The 25,220-nt window shown below is 44.8% G+C and overlaps 1 protein-coding gene across 2 annotated transcripts in view; it reads right to left on the minus strand.

The window, feature by feature from the left end:
• KRT222 (keratin 222) overlaps positions 1 to 18,307 on the minus strand; it is a 31,180-nt gene extending 12,873 nt beyond the window's left edge. Inside the window, exons 1-4 of one of the 2 annotated variants that reach the window (XM_048517281.1) lie at positions 18,146 to 18,307; positions 13,983 to 14,111; positions 4,201 to 4,421; positions 824 to 903 (exon numbers count right to left, since the gene is read on the minus strand). In XM_048517281.1, coding sequence (XP_048373238.1) covers positions 824 to 903; positions 4,201 to 4,421; positions 13,983 to 14,111; positions 18,146 to 18,241 — 526 coding nt within the window. In that variant the 5' untranslated portion in view covers positions 18,242 to 18,307. Of the gene's footprint in view, positions 1 to 823; positions 904 to 4,200; positions 4,422 to 13,982; positions 14,112 to 18,062 lie in introns of both variants that reach the window. The other variant, XM_048517282.1, reaches the window with a different exon arrangement.
• Positions 18,308 to 25,220: the final 6,913 nt, after the last annotated feature.

The following is a 25,220-nucleotide window of genomic DNA, read 5'->3' on the forward strand; positions in this document are numbered from 1 at the left end:
AAACTTATTTAAGCTTGTGCCTGAGAACAAATACTGCTTATCTACCAAAGCTCTCTTTTGTAAATACATATTTTTGCTGCCTCCTCCAGTCCTTCTACCCAGTTATTCATCTTCCTCCCTATCTTCTCTCTGTTAAATAAACCTTGTATTCTGTTTAAGATATCTATGCTTCTGTATTATTATTTGAGCCTTATAAAGTAGTTTGCCAAGAAGAGTTTTTAAATAACAGGCATCTTTCACCTCTGAGAGTACAACAGGGCTGAGGGAAAGTGCTTTCATTAACTTATGCTACCATATTAGAAGCAGCTCAGTCTCTGATGTGAAAAAGGTGGAAAAATCTGACAGCCGAGTCAGAGAGTGGTTTCCTTTCCTTGGTGATTTGAAGTCTGCCCCTCGCTAAACCCTCCCCTCCCCAAGGTCCACTCCTCAAATTTCCAGTAATTTCCCAAGCTAGAGTTAGCAAACCTATCTCTTCCCCTACAGAAGAAAAGTAGCTTTAGGTGCCCTGCTGTTAACAGGAAAACAGGGAACTTTTTCTTCAGCATCCTTTGTTCATATTTGCAATTTTGACTAATTGGCATGGACTGGATCCAGCACACCTGAGATCTTCAGGCCATGTGGGGACTGCTAGTCTAGACAGCCAGCATGTTTTTAATGCATGTGAATTGTTTTGTACCTTGTTTCTATGAATGCTAGAAACTGAGGGCTATCTTTCCTTTTTTTTTCAAGTGGGTGATTGTCCTTGAGAACCCAGATCTAATGAAGCCTTGCCTAAATTGTGTACTCCCCTTTTATTTTGTTGCTTAGTTTTAAGAAAACTCACGTGAAGGCAAGATAAATGCTATTCTGCTAGTAGTAGCCTTTTTGGCATCTTTTCTTTCTTTGTGTGCAGAACAGCGATACCTAGAAAAAAAGGGAAGAAATTAGGGGCCATTCATAGTTATATCTCTTAAGAGAATAAAACCCATGAATACTTGCAATGGATAAATTATGTACAAGAACTAGAGCTGGTCTTAATCTCTTAATATAAGAATGTGCGGATTATTGCATAAAAAATGGATTAAGTATAAACACCATGAAAACCAAAATCATGATTTTCTCCAACAAATACAAAGTACACAGATGGACTATACACAGAGTTCCCATCGAACAGGTTAAAGCCTTCAAATATCTAGGCATCCATCTACAATCCAACACCAAGTGGGTTCACCATAGAAATGCCGTGGTGAAGGGCTTCACTGCTGCCATAAGTGCTGTGTGCAACTTTTTCTACTCTAAAGGGCAAAAACACATTCCTTCAGCCCTAAAGGTATTTCAAGCCAAGGTCCTGCAGCAACTCCTGTATGGGGTCCCGATATGGATCGCCACCTGGTGTAGCGAGGTAGAAAAAGTACAATCAACGTTTCTATACAAAATATTCGGAATCCCGCATTGTGTTCCATATGCGGCCCTGTGCCTAGAAGCGGGCACCCATTTGCTAGCTACTAGGGCATGGCTCCTTACTTTTAAATTCGGGATACGGTTATGTTTCCATCTAGACCCTGGCAGCCTACTCCATAGGGCCTTAGCTAATATACAAGACTCTCAATGGTGGAATACAATTACTGCCAAACTTACCCTATTAGGCTTTTCTCTGGATGAGTTCGTGATGAGGGACCCTCAAGCAATATATAGTCTAATCAAAACTAGACTATTTGATAAGGAACAACAATATCTAATCAGCCATGCGACAACATCATGCTCCCCATTGCACCTCGGTATCACACCTGAGTTGGGTAAGATGGCCAATTATTTACTACAAATTCAAGATCCTAAACAACGCTGAGTCTTGACTAGAGCCAGGTGTAACGTCTTCTCACCTGCCCTTATACATGACCGCTTCCAGAAGCTCCCTCTATCAGATAGAGTATGCACATATTGCCCTATTCTGGTAGAAACGTTGGAACATATTATATGCCACTGTCCCAAATATAAACTACTGAGGGAAGCCCTATTAACACCGATTATGAGCAAAGTCCCTCCCAAAGTCTGCATTGTCAAATTACTGAATGGGAATGATCCTGTAATGTTAGGGAAAACAGCCCAATTTTTGTTGCAGGCCATGACATTAAGAGAAAGTAACACCACAGGCAATACTCTCTCCTTGTTACATTGATATTCAACATAAATATCTGTAGTAAAGGTCACTGGATTTGATATAGTTCTTAAGTGATTCTGTTAGATAAATGTGATAAGTGGATCAAATGTGGTTTATTGCATATTACCATCTTTGGTGCTCTTGTTTTTTTATGTATGGATCTTGGGAATATGGTTCTTGGGAGTCTATTGTTGTACTCTCCAAGTTTCATGAAAAATAGATAAATAAAGACATTCCCAGACTGTAGGGATGGTTAAACTCCTCTGAGTAAATATGCTGTCCAGTGGAGGAACCCCTATGGGATATATAAAGCCTAGAACTAGTGTACATTGGTCTATTCTTCTAATCATAACTCTCCCCATGTCATAATTGAACCAACATCCAAAATATTATCTTTATGATAAAGCTTATGCTATCCTACCAAACTGCTTATGTAAACCAACTGCAATTTTTGACACTACAACTGGATATAGATGGCAACCATATCCTTTCTAAATCTTGTACTTCTGTCTGTGTCCATCTGTATTTTACCTTGTTATGCCAATAAAGGTTTTGTATTGTATTGTATTGTATTGAATTATGTACAGAATGAGGTCACATATACCAGACAGTGTGTTGCCTGAATCCATGCAGAACTTGTCAGGTCCTCATTGCAACATGTCTGATCAAAAGTACTTCTGTTTAAGAAAAAAATGTGCCCACTGTCTTATGTGAAAGAGCATGAATATTTGTTGCTGTGCATGTGTGGATTAAGAAATGAACAAGGGAACCTATGGTGTTTTCTGCACGGAGTAATTACATTGGGGTACAACTGGCATCGTAAATTCTGGGTCAATGTTATCCTAGCACCTCCCTTTGCACAGCTGCGTGTTTCCATATAGGAATCGAGTGAAGACCGGAATGAAATACATTTCTTTTGCACGAGTGTGGTCCCCAAGCACAGCTTCTCAAGCGCACAGTATGCACAAAGAGGGGAACAGGGAAATTTCGGACCCACACTCCACATTAACTGAGGAGGAATGTCGGCGGGCCGCTGCCACGAGCAGGAAACATGCTTGGGAGGGATGTGTTGGAAAGGGCTGCAAAGATCAGCAGGAGAGAAGAATGTGATGTCAGAAGAGGAGGCGAGGGAGACAGGTTGCTGGGGCGGGGAGATCAGGGGGCGAGGCGGGAAAAATAAACCGGCTCAGCTGCCATGGTGTTTGCATGGCAGAGGGATCAGCGCAGGATATGTGAAAAGAACCACCAATTTGGCAATTTTTGAAAAACCTGGAATAAGAGAAATGCCACAGGGTGCCAGATTTAGGGCCAGGAACCATGTGAAAATCTTGCACAAACCAGGATGAGTCACTGCCCCATCCCAGGATATTTGGCCTATAAGGACTTGGGGGAATCTCATTTTCTCCCCTCCAGTGTTTCCTCTTTTTCTTCCCTAGTCATCCTTCTTAGCGTCCACCCTTTTCCTCCTTTCTTCTTTCCTCCCACCTGACCTCCTGCTTTTATCTTCTCCACTGCCTTCAGCTTTCCCTCCCCCCGGCCATCTTCTCTTTGCGAAAGGTCTGTCTGAGTTTGGTGGCCTCTGCTGGGCCAGGCCCAGTTTTAGCCTCCAAGTCCATCTGTGCCCCACTGCCCCAGTTTGGTTGACAAAAGCCAAACCTCAGCAATATTGTGATTGTCTTTCAACCTCCGGAATGGCCATTGAGTGCTCAGTTAGCACTCTTTCCTTAAAGCCACAGGTGCTATTTCTGTTATTTGGGGGTGGGGGTGGTTCTAATCCACCAGTGTATTTTATTTTAGATTTCAGATTTTTTGCAAACCTCCAACAGAAATTCCTACTATTCATCCCTAGCCCCATTTTGTGAATCTGTTTATCTATGCTTTGTGACTTAGTTCAGAATTACATAAATGATTAAATGCAGCTTGATCCACTGTGCCAGCACTAGCCATTTTAGAGCTTTGGCTGAGAAGCAAAATATAAAGAGAAGAAATGAAGTACATAATAAATAATGTGGGCCAAAGAACACTGGCTATGTTGTGGATAGTAGATGATAGGATACAAGTACCTTTTCTCTTCCTCCTCCAGAAGACTGCGATATGTATCTATCTCTTGTTCAAGCTTCATTTTAGTGTTCAGTAATTCTTCATGTTGCTGGAGCTGTTTCTCAATGCCTTGCCGCACACCTTGTAGCTCTTTCTCCAGACCTTCAATCTCTGTTTCTAAATGTTTTAGCTGAGTCTGGTACTGCTGCTCTGTGGTGCGCAGAGAATTTTCCAGGCCCTTTTCCTGCAAATTAAGATGCTATTACAGTTTGGGGGGGGGGGGATCAAACAAGCCAAAGACCCCCCACTTATTAAGGGATAGTTAACTTTCAGGAACAGAGGTTGTATCAGTATTTGTGATAGTTGTTTTTATTGCTCAGAATATAAAGTGTGGCTACATTTACTCAGGATTGGCTGTATGCCTTTAGGTGCTTGGATCAGGTCTCTGCCTGCTTATCAGATCAGCCTCTCCTTTTAGATCATCTTTCTCACTTACTTTCCAAAAATTAAGGAGACAAGGAATCAGGAGTAAGTCTGACGCAGGGACTTGTCAGGTAGGAAAAATTGACACTATGGACTTGCCATGAAGGGGTTTTCTCTACAATGGAGCTCCAGTCGTCTGGGCTGGTTAGGTCAGTCCCAGTAGAGCAGGCAGGGCGATGCAAATTTGTACAGTGTCTCCTAGACTCTATGGCAGAGGTGTCCAACTCTGGTGCTTCAGATGTTCATGGACTACAATTCCCATCAACCAATTGGCCATGCCAGCAGGGGCTGATGGATATTGTAGTCCATGAACATCTGAAGCACCAGAGTTGGGACACCCCTGCTCTAGGGGGTCAGCTTCTCCAGTCATCCCAGAACCCATGATCTCTTATACTTTCCTGGAGTTCCAGTCTTATTATTTCCACCACTCCTTTGGGCAGAATTTGGATGACTTCACCCCACTGAAGAGAAGTCACCTTCACGGGAAGTCCAATGTGTCATTCTCCTTCAGTGGGACTTTTGTCATCCAAGCTGGTGATATGCCTAAGCTAGAATACATGAGGAGGAAAAAAGGAAAGAGAGGAGTAGATGATTGTCCAGTTGCTGTGGTTCTAGGTCACCCCTCTCCCCAAAGAGACCTTGACACCACTGAAGATGCCAGCCACAGATACAGTGGGACCTCGGTTTTCTTTGGTAATCTGTCCAGCGACGCTTGGCAAAAACCGGAGGCAAAAAATGACCAGGGGCGACCACCGAAAACTGAAAACGACGATATCCGAAGGCGATGATAACCGAGGTTCCACTGTACAGGCGAAACGTTAGGAACAAGATCTATCAGACCACAGCCACACAGCCAGGAAAACCCACAACCACCAGACCTTGGCAGAGATTGCTGGTCCCGACTGTACTGCTTTACCAGCATAAAGAAGGACAGTCAGGCCCCCTTTCTGTTGATTTTCCTCGACTGGAGTCCTCGTTGAGAAGGCTGCTAACATCACCAGTGCTCTAGTGGGGGAGCCTGCCTTGTGACACCTCTAGACCCTGCATCTCATACCCTTTATGCGTACCAAGCTCAGCCCAGCTGAAGCTGTTGTGGCCTTCTTTCTATGTTATTGGCTTCCTAAAAAGTGAACGATGTATCAGAAGGACACAAGGTCTCTGTTCTGACCATGTTGACCTAGAAGGCCCCTAGGACACCCAACATGCCAGATTGTTTAGGTATATTACTTTTCATGCAAAAAGTAGTAGAATTCCCTACTAACCTGAGAGAGCACAGAATGAACATTAGCACAAAGTACAGTTCTGATCTCTGATCACAAAGCCTCTATTACATGTACCAGTTACAGAAATGCATTCGGTTGTCGCTGTTGCACCTGTGGGCCATTCCAATCCTTCCTCCATCTCAGATCAAAAGACCTGAAAAGACCTGTACCACATCAGGATGCCTATTGGTCACCTTTCCTATTTTGGAATGTCAGATTTTGTCCCATGATTCCTGGAATACCACTCAGCAAAACAAACATTCACTTGTCATTACTGCCAGCCATTTTGATCCTCCTGTCACCTCTGGCTTCCCTGCCAGGTAAGAAATCTGTATCAGTTTTGAATACTACAAGCCACATCTAGGAAAGCATATTTCCTGAAGGATTTGCAATCTTGGTTCCCAAGGCAGGACAAGAAGTGGCAAGTTAAATGTTCATAGACAGTTTCATACAGAAAATGAGACAAGCTTTAGCACTATTCCTCATGAACGTACCTCCAATATTCTGGCTCTGATATACCACCTCTCTGTTCACCTTGTGTCATGATGGTGTCGATTTGAGGGGGGGGGATTGCTTTCGCTTTTGCAGGTGCAGTATTATCACTTCTAGTTGTGGCCTTGGAGTTCTGCGGCTGGGAAGGGACTCCAGGCTGGACAATGCGAACTGTCTGCTTCTCGTGTGGGGGTGGAGATCTTACACTCACATTATCAGGAGTTTGGTGCATTTTCTGCCAGAACTCTCTTTCTATGTTCCTGACATGTCTTCAATAAAAGTCTTGAACCAATCAAGTGATTTATTGTCTGAACAGGGAATCTGACATCTTGTCTTATCCTGAGTCTCTGCTGAATGATGTGCAAAACCGCATGACAGTGATAGACATTTTCCAGATGTGATGATGCCTGGAGGTGACCCCCTATGTGCTCCTCAGCCATAACGTGCACTTAGTGTTACTGAATCTGCCTAATTTAGCAGATTGATTTAACCAGTCCAACTCTGCATTGATAGTTGCTTGAACATAGCGATCTGAGGTCCCTGAATTCAAGCTCTCTCTGTGTTATCCAAGGCCAGATGAAGCCGCATGATCTTGCCCCTGAATTCTTACCCTTTTGATGAGTAGTAGATGTGTTGGTTTTCCTCTTTTTTTGGCACCAGCTAAGAGACCTGTCAGAAAGCTTGTCAGATAACAAATTAGGCTGATGTAAGAGGTATACCTTCCAAACCATCAGCCAAAGGTTCCTGCATACTCAGGATGTTTGCCACCTGTCAGGGACATAGGTATAGATTTTTTATGGGGGGGTGTTCGGGGCTGGGGCCACACCCCCACCTGCTCCTAGGGCATGGCCACGCCTCCCCAAGCCCCGCACCTCGCCTAGCGCTTATAAAAGCAGCTCTCCGAGGTCGGGGATGGCAGACTCCCCTGCCCTGCCCTCCCCTGCCCTTCCCCTCTGAGCAGAGGAACCGGGTTTGATTCCCTGCTCTGCCACTTGAGCTGTGGAGGCTTATCTGGGGAATTCAGCTTAGCCTGTGCACTCCCACACACGCCAGCTGGGTGTCCTTGGGCTAATCACAGCTTTTCGGAACTCTCTCAGCCCCACCCACCTCACAGGGTGTTTGTTGTGAGGGAGCAAGGGCAAGGAGATTGTAAGCCCCTTTGAGTCTCCCACAGGAGAGAAAGGGGGGATATAAATCCAAACTCTTCTTCTTCTTCTAAACTGAGGATCTCAGATTCTCCCTTTAAATCCATGCCAAAGGGGGTGGATTTAAAAGGATAATCTGGGGAAATTTGGGGGGTTAAGCTAGAAGCACCAGACTTTCAGGGTATCTTTAGGAGTTTCTCCTAATGATACCACCCAGGTTTGGTGAAGTTTGGTTCAGGATGTCCAAAGTTATGGACCCTCAAAGATGTAGCCTTCATCTTCTATTAGCTCCCATTGAAAACAATGGAGGATGGGGCACTCCATTTGGGAGTCCATAGCTTTGGGCCCCCTGGACCAAACTTCACAAAACCTGGGTAGTATCAATAAGAGTCTCACCTGATAATACATCCCAGGTTTGGTGAAGTTTGGTTCAGGGGATCCAAAGTTATGGACCCTCAAAGGTGTAGCCCCATCTTCTATTAGCTCCCATTGGAAACAATGGAGGATGGGGGCACCTCCTTTGGGAGTCCATAACTCTGGACCTCCTGAACCAAACTGCACCAAACCCGGGTAGTATCATCAGGAGAGACTCCCAAACAATCACTGAAAGTATGGTGCTGCTAGCCCAAACAATACGCCCCCTGCAGGCCAAACACCAAAAAAGCACTAAAATGTTTTTAAAACCCACAATCGGAGGGGCAGAGCTTCGGACATGAATGGGGGGGTTCAAATCCGAGAAACCCCCCTTACCTACGTCCATGCCACCTGTTCTCTGGCACAGACTGGATTCAGGTCCTGTGATGTACCAGCTGTCCCTGGGCAACTCTCTGTGTTTTTAGTAAAGGTGTCTTATCCGGCATAGGATTTGAATCACGATCCTGCAACAAATGATCTGTCCCAAGACTATGACCCCTGGTAAGGATAAACACATGAAGTTACCTTCTACTGAATCAGACCATCGGTCCATCATGGTCAGTATTGTCAACCCAGACTGGTAGAGGCTCTCCAGGGTCTCAGGCTTAGGTCTAACATCACCTACTATGTAGTCCTTTAAATGGACATCCTGGTGATGATCCTCTGACCCCGAGCCATGGCCTTAGAGAGCACTGCAAAGGCCCTGATAGGTAGGGAAGCTGCCCCATGTGACACCTTCATCATGGACCCATTTGTTCTATCTAGAGGGCCCTTAAGACCATTCCTACAAAACCCATGCTGTCAGAGCTGGCTGGTGTGCGAGTTAGCCTGCAAGAAATGGAACATATTTTGGCAAAGTGGTTCTAAACTTACAAGATTGTTCCAGGATTAGAAATGGCACATTAATAGTGCACTTGCTGAAGAAGTGAACATTGGGCGATTCCCCACAGTCAATGTATCACAGTTTAAGCAAGGACTCCCCACAGCTTAAATGCTGAGCATGCATCCCCCCCCCCCTTATCACATGTTTTTTTGGAACCTAAATTGAAGTGCACCTTTTTTTAATCACGCGCTGAAGCCAGTTTTGTGGGGAGAAACAGGGGACGTGGCTTATTGTTCCCGCCCTTTGAACCTTCCAGCCAATCAGAGCACAGTGGGCTGTGTGCAGAGCGCGCGCAGCCTTTTTTGTGTATGTGCCGTGCTGGGCGTGGCTACAAAGAAACGTAAATAGGAAGCTACGGTACAATGATTTTGATAAAATTGTTTATGCGTGGCTATGTTTGAACGTTAAAACAAGAATAAGAATAACATGAATTTTCAATCGGGCCGAAGTAGTGTTCCCGCTCCAACACAATAGTCAATCAGAGAAAACCTGCTCAAACGCAGGTGCGGTGAAATTCTGCCTACACATCTACGTAGAGACGTAGCTGAGTGCAAAAAAAGTTTTTTAAAAAGTTCCTGCCCCAACACAACACAACAGCCGATCAGGATGAGGAAGAACAGACCCACAGAGCAGATCGCGTGTTCATGGGGAGTGTTTACATTGCTTGAAACTGTGATAGACATCAAGGTCTCATTAGACACATGCTGCAGTGTGGAGGGAGAAACCGTGATGAAAAAGAAGAAGAAGAAGAAGAAGAAGAAGAAGAAGAAGAAGAAGAAGAAGAAGAAGAAGAAGAGTTTGGATTTATATCCCCCCTTTCTTTCCTGCAGGAGACTCAAAGGGGCTTACAATCTCCTTGCCCTTCCCCCCTCACAACAAACACCCTGTGAGGTAGGTGGGGCTAAGAGAGCTCCGAGAAGCTGTGACTAGCCCAAGGTCACCCAGCTGGCGTGTGTGGGAGTGCACAGGCTAATCTGAATTCCCCAGATAAGCCTCCACAGCTCAGGCGGCAGAGCTGGGAATCAAACCCAGTTCCTCCAGATTAGATACACGAGCTCTTAACCTCCTACGCCACTGCTGTTTCTTTTGGAACCGTGATGTATACAGCTTAATTTCTCAGTGGGGATTCGACCATTGACTCCACAAAAAGGAGTACATACCTGGGAACTCATTCTGGATTCTCTCAGACGGGATTTTCTCACTACAACACACTTCAGATTACTGTGCCTTCCCTCTATAGAGACTTTGTATTTTCATTGTGGAAGGCTTGTGACATTTGCTGGCTTTGCTGCGGCTGCATGCACTTCATTTATTCACCTAAAATATTGTTTGTACTTGATTAAACAGCCAGGGTCTTGTGTTTTGAATAATGTTCTTTGAGTATTGTTCCCAATATGATGCAACCATCAGACCTTCCCTTGAAGGAACCCACATGCTCCCCTGGCCTCTCAAATCCAGAACTGGAACAATGGTTCCAGAGGAAGGGTTAAGGCCTGGGCTGGTTCTCGCAGCCTTGAGAACCTTAGTAGACTAGCAGCTAGGGAAACCTGATAAGCTTTAGATCGGCAATTAGAACCTCTGGTTTCTAATCCCCACCATACTGCTCTGACTTATTTAGTTAATAATTGGTGTAAGGGGACTACAAAAACCATTCTGCTTGGAACATCTTGGAGGAGTCAACCTGAAGTTTGGTTGCCTTCTCTGGCTACTTTCCTTCCCCCAGAGTAGGATCCTGTACCTTCAGGGGTCAGGAAGAGATGGAGTCCTCCAGTATTTGTCCCTGGTCAGCAATGGGGCACAAAACTCCTCATTGGAATACCTGGGTTGAATTTCCTCCGGTATGCTGCGTGGTTCGATCTGGCAGCATTTTGTGGTATCAGGAGATCTGCCAAAACTACCCTGTGGCCCAAGAAGCATTCTCGGGGGGGGTTGGGGCCTTCCAGAGCCTCTGGAAGTTCTCCCTCAACCATCTCACACTGGCACGAAATCCTCTGTCAGGGAGGATTTTTCCTTCAAGACCCAATTTTGCCCTGTTATAATGAGTTCCAAATCCTATTGTCACAGCTATGGTGCCTTCATCCCTTTATGCGTACCCTCTTTTCCCTACTTTGTGGGTGGTCCAGTTGGTGCAGCTTGGCTATTGCCAGGAACTAGATGGAACATGCATGTTACTCCCATCCTGCAGGCACCTCATTGACTACTCAGTAGTTCTTGGTCTCAGTTTAAGATATTATCTACATACTAAGTCCATGGCATCGGGCACTCATATTTGTGAGACCTTCTTCTGCCCTGTACACCACCAAGGCAGCTTCGCTCATCTGAGCAAGATTTTCTGTAGGTGCCAGTCTGCAAATAGTCAAAATCAGCAACTGCCTGTATGCATGCCTTCTCTGTTGTGGCCCCCACCCTGTGGAACAGCCAGCCTGAGGAGGTCAGGAAAATTCCTGCTCTCCTGGTTTTCTGCAAACTGTGCAAAACGTAATTATTGAAGAGGGCTTTTCTTCATAGAAGAAGAAGAAGAAGAAGAAGCAGAAGAAGAAGAAGAAGCAGAAGAAGAAGAAGAAGAAGAAGAAGAAGAAGAAGAAGAAGAAGAAGAAGAAGAAGAAGAAGAAGAAGAAGAGTTGGTTTTACATCCCCCCTTTCTCTCCTGTAAGGAGACTCAAAGGGACTTACAAACTCCTTTCCTTCCACCCTCACAACAAACACCCTGTGAAGTAGGTGGGGCTGAGAGAGCACAGAAGAACTGTGACTAGCCCAGGATCACCCAGTTGGCTTGTGCACAGGCTAATCTGAATTCCCCAGATAAGCCTCCACAGCTCAAGCATCAGAGCGGGGAATCAAACCCGGTTCCTCCAGACTAGAGTACACCTGCTCTTAACCACTATGCCACTACAGCATAATGGAGTACAAAATGATTCACAAAGGGCATCTTGGCATCTGCCACAGGCAGGCTTTAGGGTCTGTTGCCCCTGCCATTGGGCTCCACTGTGCCCCTGTAGAAACAAAGCAAGTGTGTTGTCTACACTTGTACAGACCCTTTTTACATTTTAATTTGAGGGAAATTTAAACGTTTCAGATTTTTCTGCTGATCCGGGCAGTCCCCTAAGTTCACAAAAAAGTCTGTTCAGTGGCTGTGTGGCCACGATCTGTGAATGTAGGTATGCACAGATGGGGGGCATGAGTTACTATTACGTGTATAGATTGCATTGACTCAATGCAATCGCTCTTGAATTCAAGTGAGAAAGACGAATGATAGATAACATAAATAAATACAAATAAACAAAAAGTGATTTCCATTTATAGAAAGATAGCTTGAACAGCACCCTTAATTTCTACAAAGCAGAGAAAAATTTCCTTGGAAGTCCTCTCATGGCTTTACATTAACATACAGTCCACCATAAATGACTACTTGCTTTAAAAAGTCCTTACGAAAGTACCCAATACTATTTGACTTGGGAACAAATTGTGAGCAAGTTGCATCATGATGCAGTTGCTGTAAGATAAGAGGTCTGATTAGTAAAATATACACAGGAGGCTTATGCAGGTGTGGTATGTCATATGTTACCTGAGGGAAAATAATTTTCATTTTTCAAACTTCCTGCCTGCATTTATCATTTTGGGCCTTGGAAAAGTTCCCCAAATGTCAAAACAATTAGATAGCTATTTCAGATATTTCAAATATATTTAAGCATTCTGTCAAGATGTGGTTAGTGTGTGATCTGTCCTTGGGAGGTGGCTGCCGGCTGCTTCTGGCTTTCTGCCTAGGATGGGGATTTTTGCTTGTAGGTTATCTCTACTTGCCTGTGTGAAACTATGCTTTGTTTATTCTGTATTGCTTTGAGTATTGGCTTTGTTTATTCTGTATTGGCGGGAACATGAAATGCCACTGTGTAAAATCTACTATCAGAGGTCTGAGGCTCTCAGACCTCGCATTGCCTGTATCTGACTATGACTGCCAGCACAATAAAGAACTGAGAATGGTTACTTTGGCCTGGACTTTGCTAGTTTGTTACACATTCTTTCTGAGTTTTAACAGTGCCATAGTGGGCAGTCTATTAAAGGGGGTGGCACCAAAGATGTATAGAGAAGGAATGTTGTAAATTCACACTCCCCCTTTTCCTGTATACCAGTCCAACTCCAAAGAAATTGGCTTTTTAGGTTGTCCATAGTTTCACCCAAGTACAGGCACTTCTCAGAATTTCTATCTTCACTTCCACTGAGTTCTCCACTCAGGATGGTACATTTTCTTCTTTTTTAAAAGACATTTTTAGTTTTCCCAAATGCAGCTGCTGAGGCTGCTTTTTCTGAGAGGATAATAGCATGGACCTTATCTGCTCTCCCTTCAGCACCATTGCGAGATCTCGCGGGAAGACATTTGACAGTGGGATTTTGTAATCCCATTTAAAAGTTGTAACTGTATCTTGTTTTTGTGTTGTTTGTTTTCTTATTGGTGTTTGGTGAGGGACTTGCCCCCTCACCTCCCCTTTTCCCTGCCCCTTTGCCCCTTTGAAGTTTGGGAATAAAAGTTCTTGCACTGGGTTGCAAGAGCATGATTCTCCTGCCCGAGCTGTGACCATCACTTCCAAATAAAATCCTTTGCTTTGAAGAACGCCGGCTTCCTGCGCCTCATTACATTGCTGAGCTGAAATCACTTATTGTTACCCGAGCAGCAGCGGTAACAAAACCACCTCTGACTTGCCTTGAAAACCCCTTGCTGGGGCTGCCATAAGTCAGTTGTGACTTGATGGCACTTTACACACATGCACACACCATTGTTCACCAACATAGGAGAAGTAGGAGGAGTTTGGATTTAAGGAGATTCAAGGTGATTTACAAGCTCCTTTCCTTTCCTCTCCCCACAACAGACACCTTGTGAGGTAGGCGGGGCTGAGAGAGTTTGAAGAGAACTGTGACTAGCCCAAGGTCACCCAGCAGGGATGTAGGAGTGTGGAAACACATCTGGTTCACCAGATAAGCCTTTGCCATTCAGAGGCTTATCTGAGTGGGGAATCAAACCCAGTTCTCCAGATTAGAACCCGCCTACTCTTAACCACTGCATCACACAGGCTCTCAGTAGTGTTTTAATCTTAAGCATATCCCTAATAGTATGTTTAGATCACACTTACCACAGCGTGGAGAGTGTCGATTTCTCTCTGCATCTGATGCCACTGACGTCTTGCTTCCTTTAGTTCTGCCCTAGCTGCTTTTAGAACTTCTTCGTCTTTGTCCATTCTTTCAAAGGTCGCGTCTTCAAGCTGCAAGGAAGCACTCACAGCATCAGGTCAATGGGCCAGAGTCACTGCAGATTTGATCTTTCATTTCTGAGAGGAGACAGATACTTAATGGGATGGATCTTAACAACTTTTCTCCTGGTGAGAGAGGAGGTTCCTCTTTTGACAGCCAAGGAGACTATGCCAGTAATTGGGGTATTCATGAGGGATGGGCTGCAGTGAGGATGGGATTTGGTTAAGATGGAACAGAAATGATGGCAGGATCCAAATCACTATATTCCTTCTCGTTGTTCAGAGTCGTATAGATTATTGAAACAAAGGTTGTTGGTGAGAGAATGGAACTGTTTAACTCTGGCAGCGAGGAAGACTTGTTCACCTTTGCATCTATCGATCCCCTTGCAACATAACAGAATGGCCTCCTATCTGTATCATCTGACCAATCCGGATCAGAGAAGAGTTTTTTCACTCGCTCGCTTCAATGTTTTCCCTTCTGCCATACTACGAGGTAGATATAACAACCTAGAAATGTGCAAAAGGGTGTGTTCATGTGGTGCAAATCAATTAGAAACATTAACTCACCAATTATTCCGTTGTCCTAAATCGGCAAGTATTAGAGTCAAATACTCCAGGTTGCTTTCTATGATACCTAGCGAGCTGGATGAACTAAGCAGACTATTGTTCTTATTAAATAATTCTGATGCTACATTCTGTGAAATGGCTGCGAACTTTCTGCTGGAAATATCCCACAAGCAACAGTATATATGAATCAACTTAATTTGTTATATGTTGCAAGTTTGTATTTTGATGCGATTTAGATGTGATTTTATACTTTTTATACTGTTTATGCCAAATAAAGGCTAAATGAAAAAATATTCCTTCTCTTTGTTACATTATCTGTCCTTGCAACAGAGGAGATGCAAATCTTAAACATAAAGAACTTCTATTTTCAAATTCTAACAATGAGTATGCATTGTTGGTAGTAGGACTAATAATGTGGTTAACTTCTCAACCTCTGCTATTTCCATGTTCAAAGGTGTACTGGGGCTAAATGGCACCCAGAGACAAGTTGCCTCCCCCCCCTGCTGCCACCCCCCATGCCAGGGGCACAGCCATGCCTCCCCAAGCCCTGCCCCCAGCTCAGTGCTTATAAAAGCAGCTCTCCAAGACCAGGGATGGCAGTCTCTTCTGGCCTCCTTGGAGGGGAGGGCAGAAGGGACTGCTGGCTGTTGGCTGCTAGCTTCTGGCTGGGAGCCCAGCCGGCGGGGGTGGTGGCAAGGGGGAGCAGAGCCAGGCACCCGTGACCCTGTTCATGTCAATGACAACATGGTCGGGGGAGAGGGCACTCAAAGATGATGAGGCAGCAGAAAGTCCTGCTGCCTCGTCTTTGAGTGCCCTCGACCCTGCCGATGTTGTCATCGACATGGGCAGCGTCAAGGGTGCCTGGCTCCACATCCTGCTACTGTCTTCCTGGTCATGTGGGGGACCGCTTTCGCTCCCCCTACGTGACCAGAAGAGTGGTGCCCGGGAAAATATGCCGGGAAAATATTGCACTGTCCATGTTGTTTTTGGAAACACACCTGTAATAATGCTGGTTATAACCATTTCATGATGTCCAGACCCCATAATGGGAGGCAGCAAAGTCAGTCTTATTGGATATGTGAGTGTTGCACTGTCTTTGTTTAATCCTTCTACAAACAGTGTGTGGTCTGTCGTGTGTATTCTCTGACTAAACCCTCTGGAAGGTGTCTGTGTATTCTGAGTAAACTGCTTCTTCCTCCTGGGATTCTTAATTTAAATGGTAATTAATTTTATCCTCTAGAGGAGGTATTCTTCCATTTAGTTCTTGTGCACTGTGGCCATTTATGCATACACTACTTACCCTACAGTCAACTCTATAAAAATCAGTTCTAGGACGTGATCCCCACTTCAGCAGAGTATGGACCAAGGAATTGCTTTGCCTCTTTCTTTTGGGACATTATTTTTGGAAAGGGGCTACAATATCTATATAACTACAATCACCAGTATATCATTATCAATGCATATTACAGGGTTTTAACAAAGCCAGCAATCTTGGCCTGTTGAGACTTCTGTAATCAAGTTGCAGAAAAGGCAGTGAGTGTCTCCTCACGTGTAAACAGAAAAACGCGAGAAGATCACACTACAGTTTCGCTGTGCAGCTAAGGGCCCCGAGGTAAGCATTCCGTGTATAATTGGCCTTGGTGTAGATAGCCTTTTGGTTCTTTACTGATTGGGGCAGCAAACAGGTTGAACTTCATGCAGGGGTGTGGCACCCTGAACCTGGAAGGGGAAGGGCATCAGAGAAATAAAATGATGATGACGATGATGATGTATGTCACTTTACCCAAACAAGAAAATAGTTTGAGATCTTAGTCTACAAAACACCATGCATTTATTTCTGTGAAGCTTTTGTATACTGCCTCTCCTTGCTCTTTAAGTAGCAGCTTCCAATAGAATATAAAACCCTTAAGCCCTATGAACTGTTAAACAATTAACAAGGACATTACTATCAACAAGCAAGGACATTACTATCAGCAAGCTCTGAAGACCTGAAACACCCTATTTCTATGGTTTCCTAAATACTATGCAAACTGGGGGTTTTACATTTCTGTAAAGGTTAGAGTTTTCCGAAAGGCCACTCTGTGACCTCAGGGCTTCAGTTGTAAAGGCCACGTTGGCTCATTGTCACATGTGTTTTTCCTTCCTGTAGCAAGGGAACATAACGGCCCTGACAGAGGCAAGCATTCTGTGGAGGTTTCTTGATGCTAAGACATGAAGGCTTTTAAAGGTCAAAAACAGATTTTTAATGTGGCCTTGGAAATAACCTGGCAGGCAGTATAGCTGCTGCCCAATTGGATTAATTTACTTCTGCTTCACACACTTGCCAGGAATGGGTTAAACATGAAAGAAGATGGTCGTAAAATAGATGAACAGAGATCTGTCTATGTTGCAGTTAGCGTTTCCCTTCGTTGATCCAAGTGCTCCCACTGTTTTGTTCACTTACACTTCTGTGAGACAAACGATATATAAACCTATTCTGAAATCGCAGAATACTAGAGCACCTACACACATATGTAGGTGGAACTGTACAATACTTGTGTGTTAGATTTGGGTGTGGGAGCCCCTGATTCAAACTGCTACTCTGCTATGATGCTTCCAGAGTGGGCTTTAGGCAAGTCACTGTCCCTTGGCCTAGCCTGTTGTGCTGCTGTGATGCTGGAAAAGAGAATGTTGTGTCTTTAACAAGCATTTAGGGTTCGAAAGACATCTGAACAAAGAAATAGTATCAGACAGCTGTAGAAGCAAGCCTGCCATAAATTGTAAAAAAGGACCACTCATTCTAAAATAACAGTTTCCAAACTCAGCTTCTATCCAGCTTGAATTTCTTGGTTTATGACGTTCGTGATAGATAGGCTTATCATCCAATAGTGATTCAGATATGTTTAGTTCTGTATATGAATTTTTAATGGTGTCGTGTTGACCGGGTAACCTTTAAGAAACGTGAGACTCAGAAGAAGCAACCAAACCATAGCAGAACAGTATGGCACCCACTTTTGTCTTGCAGGGGGCACCATAAACATCACCCTGAAAGTTAAACAAATGTTCTGATAATCTTAGAGGTGCTTAAAAATCAAAACTCACCTTAAAATGGTTTCTATGCATCATAATTAAATGACAATTAATTTGATTTTCCTTGGAACATTAATTTGGAAATGAGGCTAGATCATTCTTGCATTTCTGATTTTTTTTAAGATAAAAAAAGCATAACCCCTCTGTCATTCTGTTCAGGTACAGACAAAACATCTGGTTGCAAGGAGACACAACACTCCACATTTATTGTTTCTCTTATTCATATTTCCCCCTGGCTGTTTAGTCTAGAAACACTGCAGAGGATAAAAAAAACCCCTCTGATTCCCTTCCCCAATAATATGCTGCATTGAAAAGGAAATACTGTACCTCACAGAGGCTGAGAGAGGAACTGAGTACACATTGGATTGCCTCCTTATTCGGGTAGCTGCCTGTCTGTATGCAATCATTACCTGGGTCCCTGCTGAGAGGATGGTCTCTATCTGACTTCTGCTGATGAGCTTTTCATAGTTTGCCCTGAGCTCCTTGAGGAGCTGGGACAGTTCCATGTTGCTCCCATCCTCCACCTTGGCTAACTGATCCTTATTGATAGGGTGAGGAGGCTGCTGCAGAGTGTTCTCAGCCTGCAGTGAGCCAGAGAGAGGAGGGTGAAGAGGGAGAGAAACACAGATTTTTTTTAAAGCTGCAGAGTTCTATTTTTTCAGCAACATTCAAGAATCGTTTGCACAGACATGAAGTGGTCAGGCTTTATTATAGTACTAGGCACATGGTAGAAGTTTCTCCCTGGATTGTACCACGTGAGCAGGTGTCGGCAGGCTGACCCACAAAACCATGTTTGAGCAAAAAGGGGTCCCCTGAGAAAAAGTCCAGGGTTAGCTCAATCTCAGAGGTGAGATTTGCAACACATCAAGTATATTATGGTGTAGTGGTTAAGAGTGGCGGACTCTAATCTGGATTAGAATCTGGAGAATCGGGTTGATTCCCCACTCTTCCACTTGAAGCCTGCCGGATGTCCTTGGGCGGGTCACAGTTCTCTCAGAACTCCCCCAGCCCCGCTACCTCACAAGGTGTCTGTTGTAGGGAGAGGAAGGGAAGGTGATTGTAAGCTGTTTTAAAGGTAGAGAAAGGCAACTCTTGTCCTTCTACAGCAGTGGCTCTCAACCTTCCTAATGCTGCAACCCTAACATTTATCCATTTTACAGATGGAGAACACTGATGCAGAGAGTCTTAGGCAACCCCTGTGAAAGGGTTGTTTGACCCCCAAACGGGTCGCGACCCACCGGTTGAGAACTGCTACTCTACAGTGACATGAGTGCCTTTTGACTGTGCATAAGTATTGTTGTTGTTGTCGTCGTCATTGTCATTGTCGTTGTCATTGTTTGTTATTGTTATTGTTATTTATTGAACTTGATAAACCGGCCACAACAGAACAACAACTAAAAACAATAGTACACAATAAATATATTGTTGAAGGCTTTCATAGCCGGAATCACTGGGGTGCTGTGTGGTTTCCAGGCTGTATGGCCGTGTTCTAGCAGCATTCTCTCCTGCTGTTTCGCCTGCATCTGTGGCTGGCATCTTCAGAGGATCTGATGGTAGGAATGGAAAGCAAGTGGAGTATATATACTGTGAGGTGAAAAGGTGAGGCCATCTGAATAGAGTAGCCTGGCATGTGAGTTACAGAGAAGTCTGTAGCATGGGAGTAACAATGAAGCAACAAGGTCAATAGTTGAATGGATCTGAATAGAAGTATCCTGGTCTTTGTTCCCTGAGTGCCAAAGTCTATAGTTGTCCTGTGTTTGTGTGGAGCTGATCAGTCACTGTCTTGATTCTAGAGTTTTTCAACCCTGGCAGCCAAATTCTGTTCATTTTCATGGTTTCTTCCTTCCTGTTGAAATTGTCCATGTGCTTGTGAATTTCAATTAGCCATTGGGCAGTAATTGGCCAGATCTGGGCAGTAATTGGCCAGATCACCAGGATCTAAAGATGGTCTTTTCAAGAGTGGGCAGACCACCGCCTCCTTCAACCCACCCGGAAATACTCCTTGCTCAAGGGAACAATTGATGACATTCAACAGATGGGGTCGTAACTCCTCCCGGCAAGCTTTAATAAAACAAAGGGGCACGGATCCAGAGGACAGGTTGTAGGTCTAACAGCAGCCAGGACTCTGTTGACATCAGACTCAGCGAGCAGGGAAAACTGGTCCAAATAGGGACCCAAAGATGGCCACGGAGCCTCCAGTTCACTAATTGTAGCAACCGTGGGTAGAAGGTCTTGGTGGAGTGATGCAACCTTATCCACAAAAAAGCTCATAAAAGCCTCACAGCCGATAGCCAATTGAGAATTGGTAGAACCCTCAGTCAGTGAGGTAAGCGACCAAATAATCTGAAACAATTGGGCCGGGCAAGAGCTAGCAGACACGAGAGTGGACAAGAAGTACTGCTTCGCCCCCTTCGTCACTATCTCATAGGCCTTCATAAACGTCCTATAAGATGTCCGCGCAGCCTTGTCACGAGACTTCCTCCACGCTCGCTCTAGACGTCTGAGCTCCCGCTTCATACAGCGCAGTTCCTCAGTGTACCAGGGAGCAAGCCGAATCTGGATTTTGACCGAATCTGCATTGATTCGGACAGATTCGGATGAGCAGGGTCCGAATCTCAGCTGTCCGAATCCCGTCTGATCCGAATCCATAGGATTTGGATCACCAGCCGAATTGCGTTTTTATTTTTGGGTTTTTTTTCACGTTTCGGCTTGCAGGGGGTGCATTTTTAAACATATTGGCACCACAATTTCAGGGTATCATCAGGAGACTGTCCTGATGATACCTCCCAGGTTTGGTACAGTTTGGGTCAGGGGGGCCAAAGTTATGGACCCCCAAAAGGGGGTGCCCCTATCCCCCATTCTTTCCAATGGGAGCTAAGGAGATGGGGGTTACCCTTTTGAGAGCCCATAACTTTGGCCCCCCTGAACCAAACTGCACCAAACCTTGGAGGTATCATCAGAACAGTCTCCTGATGATACCCTGAAATTTTGGTACTGATACATCTAAACATGCACCCCCTGCAGGCACCTCCAGAAATTTGCCCAAGATTCTTTGTTCTGCAGTGACTTAGCTGCATTGCTGTCAATGGGGAATATCTGATAGAGGGCTGTGGAGTGCACATTTCTCATGGTAAACCCACAAAACTTTCAGGGTATTTTCAGGAGAGTTTGGGGAACTTTGGTCCAGGTTTGGGGAACTTTGCTTCAGGGGGCAATGGGAGATGGGCCCTACCCTTTTGGAGTCCCATAGAATTGAACCCCATGAAGCAAAGTTCCCCAAACCTGGATGGTGTCATCCAGAGACTCTCCTGAAGATACCCTGAAAGTTTTGTGACCGTACCTTCAGAAATGTGCACCTCACAGCCCTCTACTAGAAATTCCCCATTGACAGCAATGCAGCTAAGTCACTGCAGAACAAAGTATCTTGGGCAAATTTCTGGGGGTGCCTGCAGTGGGCGCATTTTTAGACGTATCGGCACCAAATTATGAGGATATCATCAGGTGACTGTCCTGATGATACCCACCAAGTTTGGTGCAGTTTGGGTCAGGGGGGCCAAAGTTATGGACCCCCAAAAGGGGGTGCCCCTATCCCCCATTGTTTCCAGTGGGAGCTAATAGGGGATGGGGGCAACACCTTTGAGAGTCCATAACTTTGGCTCCCCTGAACCAAACTGCACCAAACCTGGGGGTATCATCAGGACAGTCTCCTGATGATACCCTGAAATTTTGGTGTCACTAGCTTTAAAAATGCTGGTTTGTGTGTTTCACCGCTCGCTCACTCCAGCAGGCTTCATGTGCAGGAGCGGTGAAACATGCAAACCAGAATTTTTAAAGCTAGTGGCACCAAATTTCAGGGCAACATCAGGCGACTGTCCTGATGATACCCTCCAAGTTTGGTGCAGTTTGTTTCAGGGGGGCCAAAGTTATGAATCCTCAAAGGGGGGGCCCTATTCCCCCATTGTTTCCAATGGGAGCTAAGGAAATGGTGGCTACCCCTTTGAGAGTCCATAACTTTGGCCCCCCTGACCCACACTGCACAAAACTTGGGGGGTGTCATCAGGACAGTCTCCTGATGATACCCTGAAAGTTTGGTGCTGATACCTTTAAAAATGTTTGTCTCACTGCTCCTGCATATGGCGGTTCAACCCAAAAAATACCAAAAAAATTGTTTTCCAGCTAGCGACACCAAACTTTCAGGGTATCTTCTGAATACTGTCCTGATGATGTACCCCAGGTTTGGTGCAGTTTGGTTCAAGGGGGCCCAAGTTATGGATCCCCAAAAGGTTGCCCCTATCCCCAATGGGAGCGAATGGAAGTAGGGGCTATCCTTTGAGGGTCCATAACCTGGAGGTGACTGCAGGGGGCGCATTTTTAAAGGTACCAGCAAGTAAATTTCAGGGTGTCTTCTGAATACTGCCCTGATGATGTACCCCAAGTTTGGTGCATATTGGTTCAGGGGTGGCCAAGTTATGGATCCTCAAAGATAACCCCTGTCCCCCAAAGATAGCCCCTATCCCCATTTGAATTTTCCCATTGGTTGTGGTTTTTCCTCAGCAGGCGGCCTTGAGGAAATTGGTAGCTGGGGGGGGGCAGCATTTGGGCTGCCCAGCAAATAGATCAGACCCCCATGCTGTGCCTTACGCTTCTGTATACATTGATTCAATAAATAAAATGGCTATGGCTGATATGTTTTTCCCACAGTCTGGTGTGTCGTTTGGTATTGGTCTGGGACCAAAACAATACAAAAATATTTCAGGAACTGCAGGATTGTAGCAATTGCTTTACTGTTTAGGATCAACTCCCAGGATTTGGTGTCTGTGTTTTTTCTGATGTCACCTTGTCAGAACATGCACCTCTATGTTAAACTGCATTTCCTATGGTGTAGGTTTTGGCAGAAGCTCTGATGAACCTTTGCCAAGATGATGTTATTTCTATAGTTTGTATACTTGAACTGTCACATTGATAGATTGTTATCTGGGCCACCTGAGTTCATGTAGTAGAATTCTTTCTTATCACTCCTATTGTGACATTCATAGCTAGTGCTAGCAGACACAAGACTACTTGCTACAGCTTGGAACAGTAGGGTACCTTGTTCATCTTCACAAACCAAAACTGTAGCTGCGCAGATGTGATAAATGAAGGAATTTGTAAGATAGGGTTGGATAAAGAAGTTAAAAACATTAAAAGTCACAGGTACCTGAATGGGCCTGTTCTACCTGTGGGTAGAAACAAGAAACCCCCTTGTTGAGTGGAAGGCACTGTTTTCAGAAGTGGGAAGTATTTCAGATTTCTGTTGTTTTTACCCTGCAGGTGTATCCCCTATGTAAGAATGGGATGACCCAGAAAGGGGTGGAGTCTGAAAAGAAGCAGAAGGCTGCAGAACTCATGAGGTTGGAGGAAGCAAGGCTACCAGACTGAGACCTTGTTTGATTTTATTAAGCCCTTAACACCTTGTTTAAGGTAACTGCAATGTCGTTGGGAACTAGTGGGAAGGGAGTTGTTTATTTTTGCTATATTGTAAATGTTAGAATTTATTGTTTCAGGGTTTTTGTGTATGTAAATGGTGAGAGTTCTTTTGGGGACCTTCATCATCTTGAATCCAGTTCACCAAGCCTCAAGAGCCTCCATGAGCCAACCACCAGCAGGAAGAATGGACTTGGCATTATCAGACTGTAATTAGAAGGAATGAAACTTGAATGGGACCTTGGAGTGTTAAGTTAAATGTTAATGTTTGATCATTGTCATATGTTAAAGAAAGTAAACCTTTTGTTTAAAATTTAGTTGTTGCAAACTCCTTCCAAGTTCTGCCCCACAGAACCCACAAGCTGAGGTTACACAGGCACAGTCCCCCACATCACTTCCTGTGCATCTTGGAGGTTCCCAAGAGTGGGTCTTTTGGGGTATAAAGAACTACAGCAAGACGGAGGAGGCAGGAAGTCCAGCGTACAAGAGTGACTGCTCTGTTTGTTCTCTGGAACATGTGCTTGTTGGGCTTTTGGCTCCCTGGTGCTTTAAAGATGAGCTCCTTTGGGGATATTGAAAAGGCTAGTGAAACAAAAATAGACAATATCTTTCAGCCAGGATCATGGGCTCACCTACTTGCTGACTCTCTGTACCACTAGATCTGACCCAGATAACAATGGTTGTTAATTTGGTTACCTCTTGATACAGTAAGTGAGCTGGAGGGCCCTCGGCCATCTTTGGGTCCCATATTGGGCAAATTCAGTCTGCTCTGACAAGCTGAGGTGGACAAAACCCTGGCAGCTGTGAGGCCAACCACCTGCCTCCTGGACCCGTGCCCCTCCTGGCAGGCTAAAGCCTGTGGTGATGGGGTGTGATGGTCCCTCTTGGGAATTGTCAACTTATCCTTAGAGTCTGGGACATTTTCAGAAGGGCTAAACTAGGATGTAGTGGTTGAAGAAGCCACTGTTGAAGAAACCACTGTTGAAGAAGCCACTTCAACCACTGTTGAAGAAGCCACTGTTGAAGAAACCATCATTAGATCCTTTGGATCTAGTCAACTATTGCCCTGTTTTCAACTTGCCATTTCTAAGAAAGCTAGTGCAAAGAGTGGTGGCAACACAGGAACAGGTGTTCTTGGATGAGACTTCAGGATTGGCCCCATTTCAGTCTGGTTTCTGCCCTGAACATGGGACAAAGACTGTTCTGGTTTTCCTCACAGATGACCTCCAGCACCAGCTGGCTAGAGGTGGATCAGCACTGCTGTTGCTTGATCTCACAGCAGCATTTGGTATGGTATAGGTATGCCTAACTATGTACCATCAGATCGCAGCCCTTGCTGGGCTTTCAGTGCTAGAGACTAACAGAGGTGGTTCTCCATTACTTTCCTCTGCAGGGCAATCCTAGTATTCCTTGGTCGTCCAGATACTATCTAGGGGTGACCTGGTTAGTTTGCAGGATCTGAATAGATTGGGCTAGCTTCAATCCCCTGAAAACTTGCTTTTGGTCTGCAATAAGGAAAATATGAATTACCATTTACCTCCTTATTCTACTTTTTCCTTTTCGCAAGTTCTTTGTTCTTGATTCGCAAGTTTTTTGTTCTTGATTCTAACCCTGAAAATATTTTGCAAATGTATTGTCGAAGACTATTTTGCAAATGTTTGCTGGGCATCCCAATGTTGTCTGAACTGGCAGAGGTGCCACTGTCTGTCTTAAAACAGGGACCCTTCGTCCACCATAGGTCAGTCTGACAACAGGCCTGTAGATTCAATGCTACGAGGCCTCAAAACCTTGTGGTGATTCTCTAGGGGTTGTATGCATGTAACTATGTGGACGTTAACCTTGAACTTTTTTTAAAAAAAATGACGGAAATGCAGTGCAGGACTGCTGGTGTGAGCTCACAAAATAGTGTGAACAAGGAAGTCGGGGGACTACAAAGTGGCGAGGGAAATGTTTTAAAGAGATCCATGCAACAAGTGAAAATAGTTCCACAAAAGAAAGGCTTCCAGAAATCCATTTTCAGAA

Source organism: Sphaerodactylus townsendi, linkage group LG15 (genome assembly GCF_021028975.2).
Source record: "Sphaerodactylus townsendi isolate TG3544 linkage group LG15, MPM_Stown_v2.3, whole genome shotgun sequence".
NCBI lineage: Eukaryota > Metazoa > Chordata > Lepidosauria > Squamata > Sphaerodactylidae > Sphaerodactylus > Sphaerodactylus townsendi.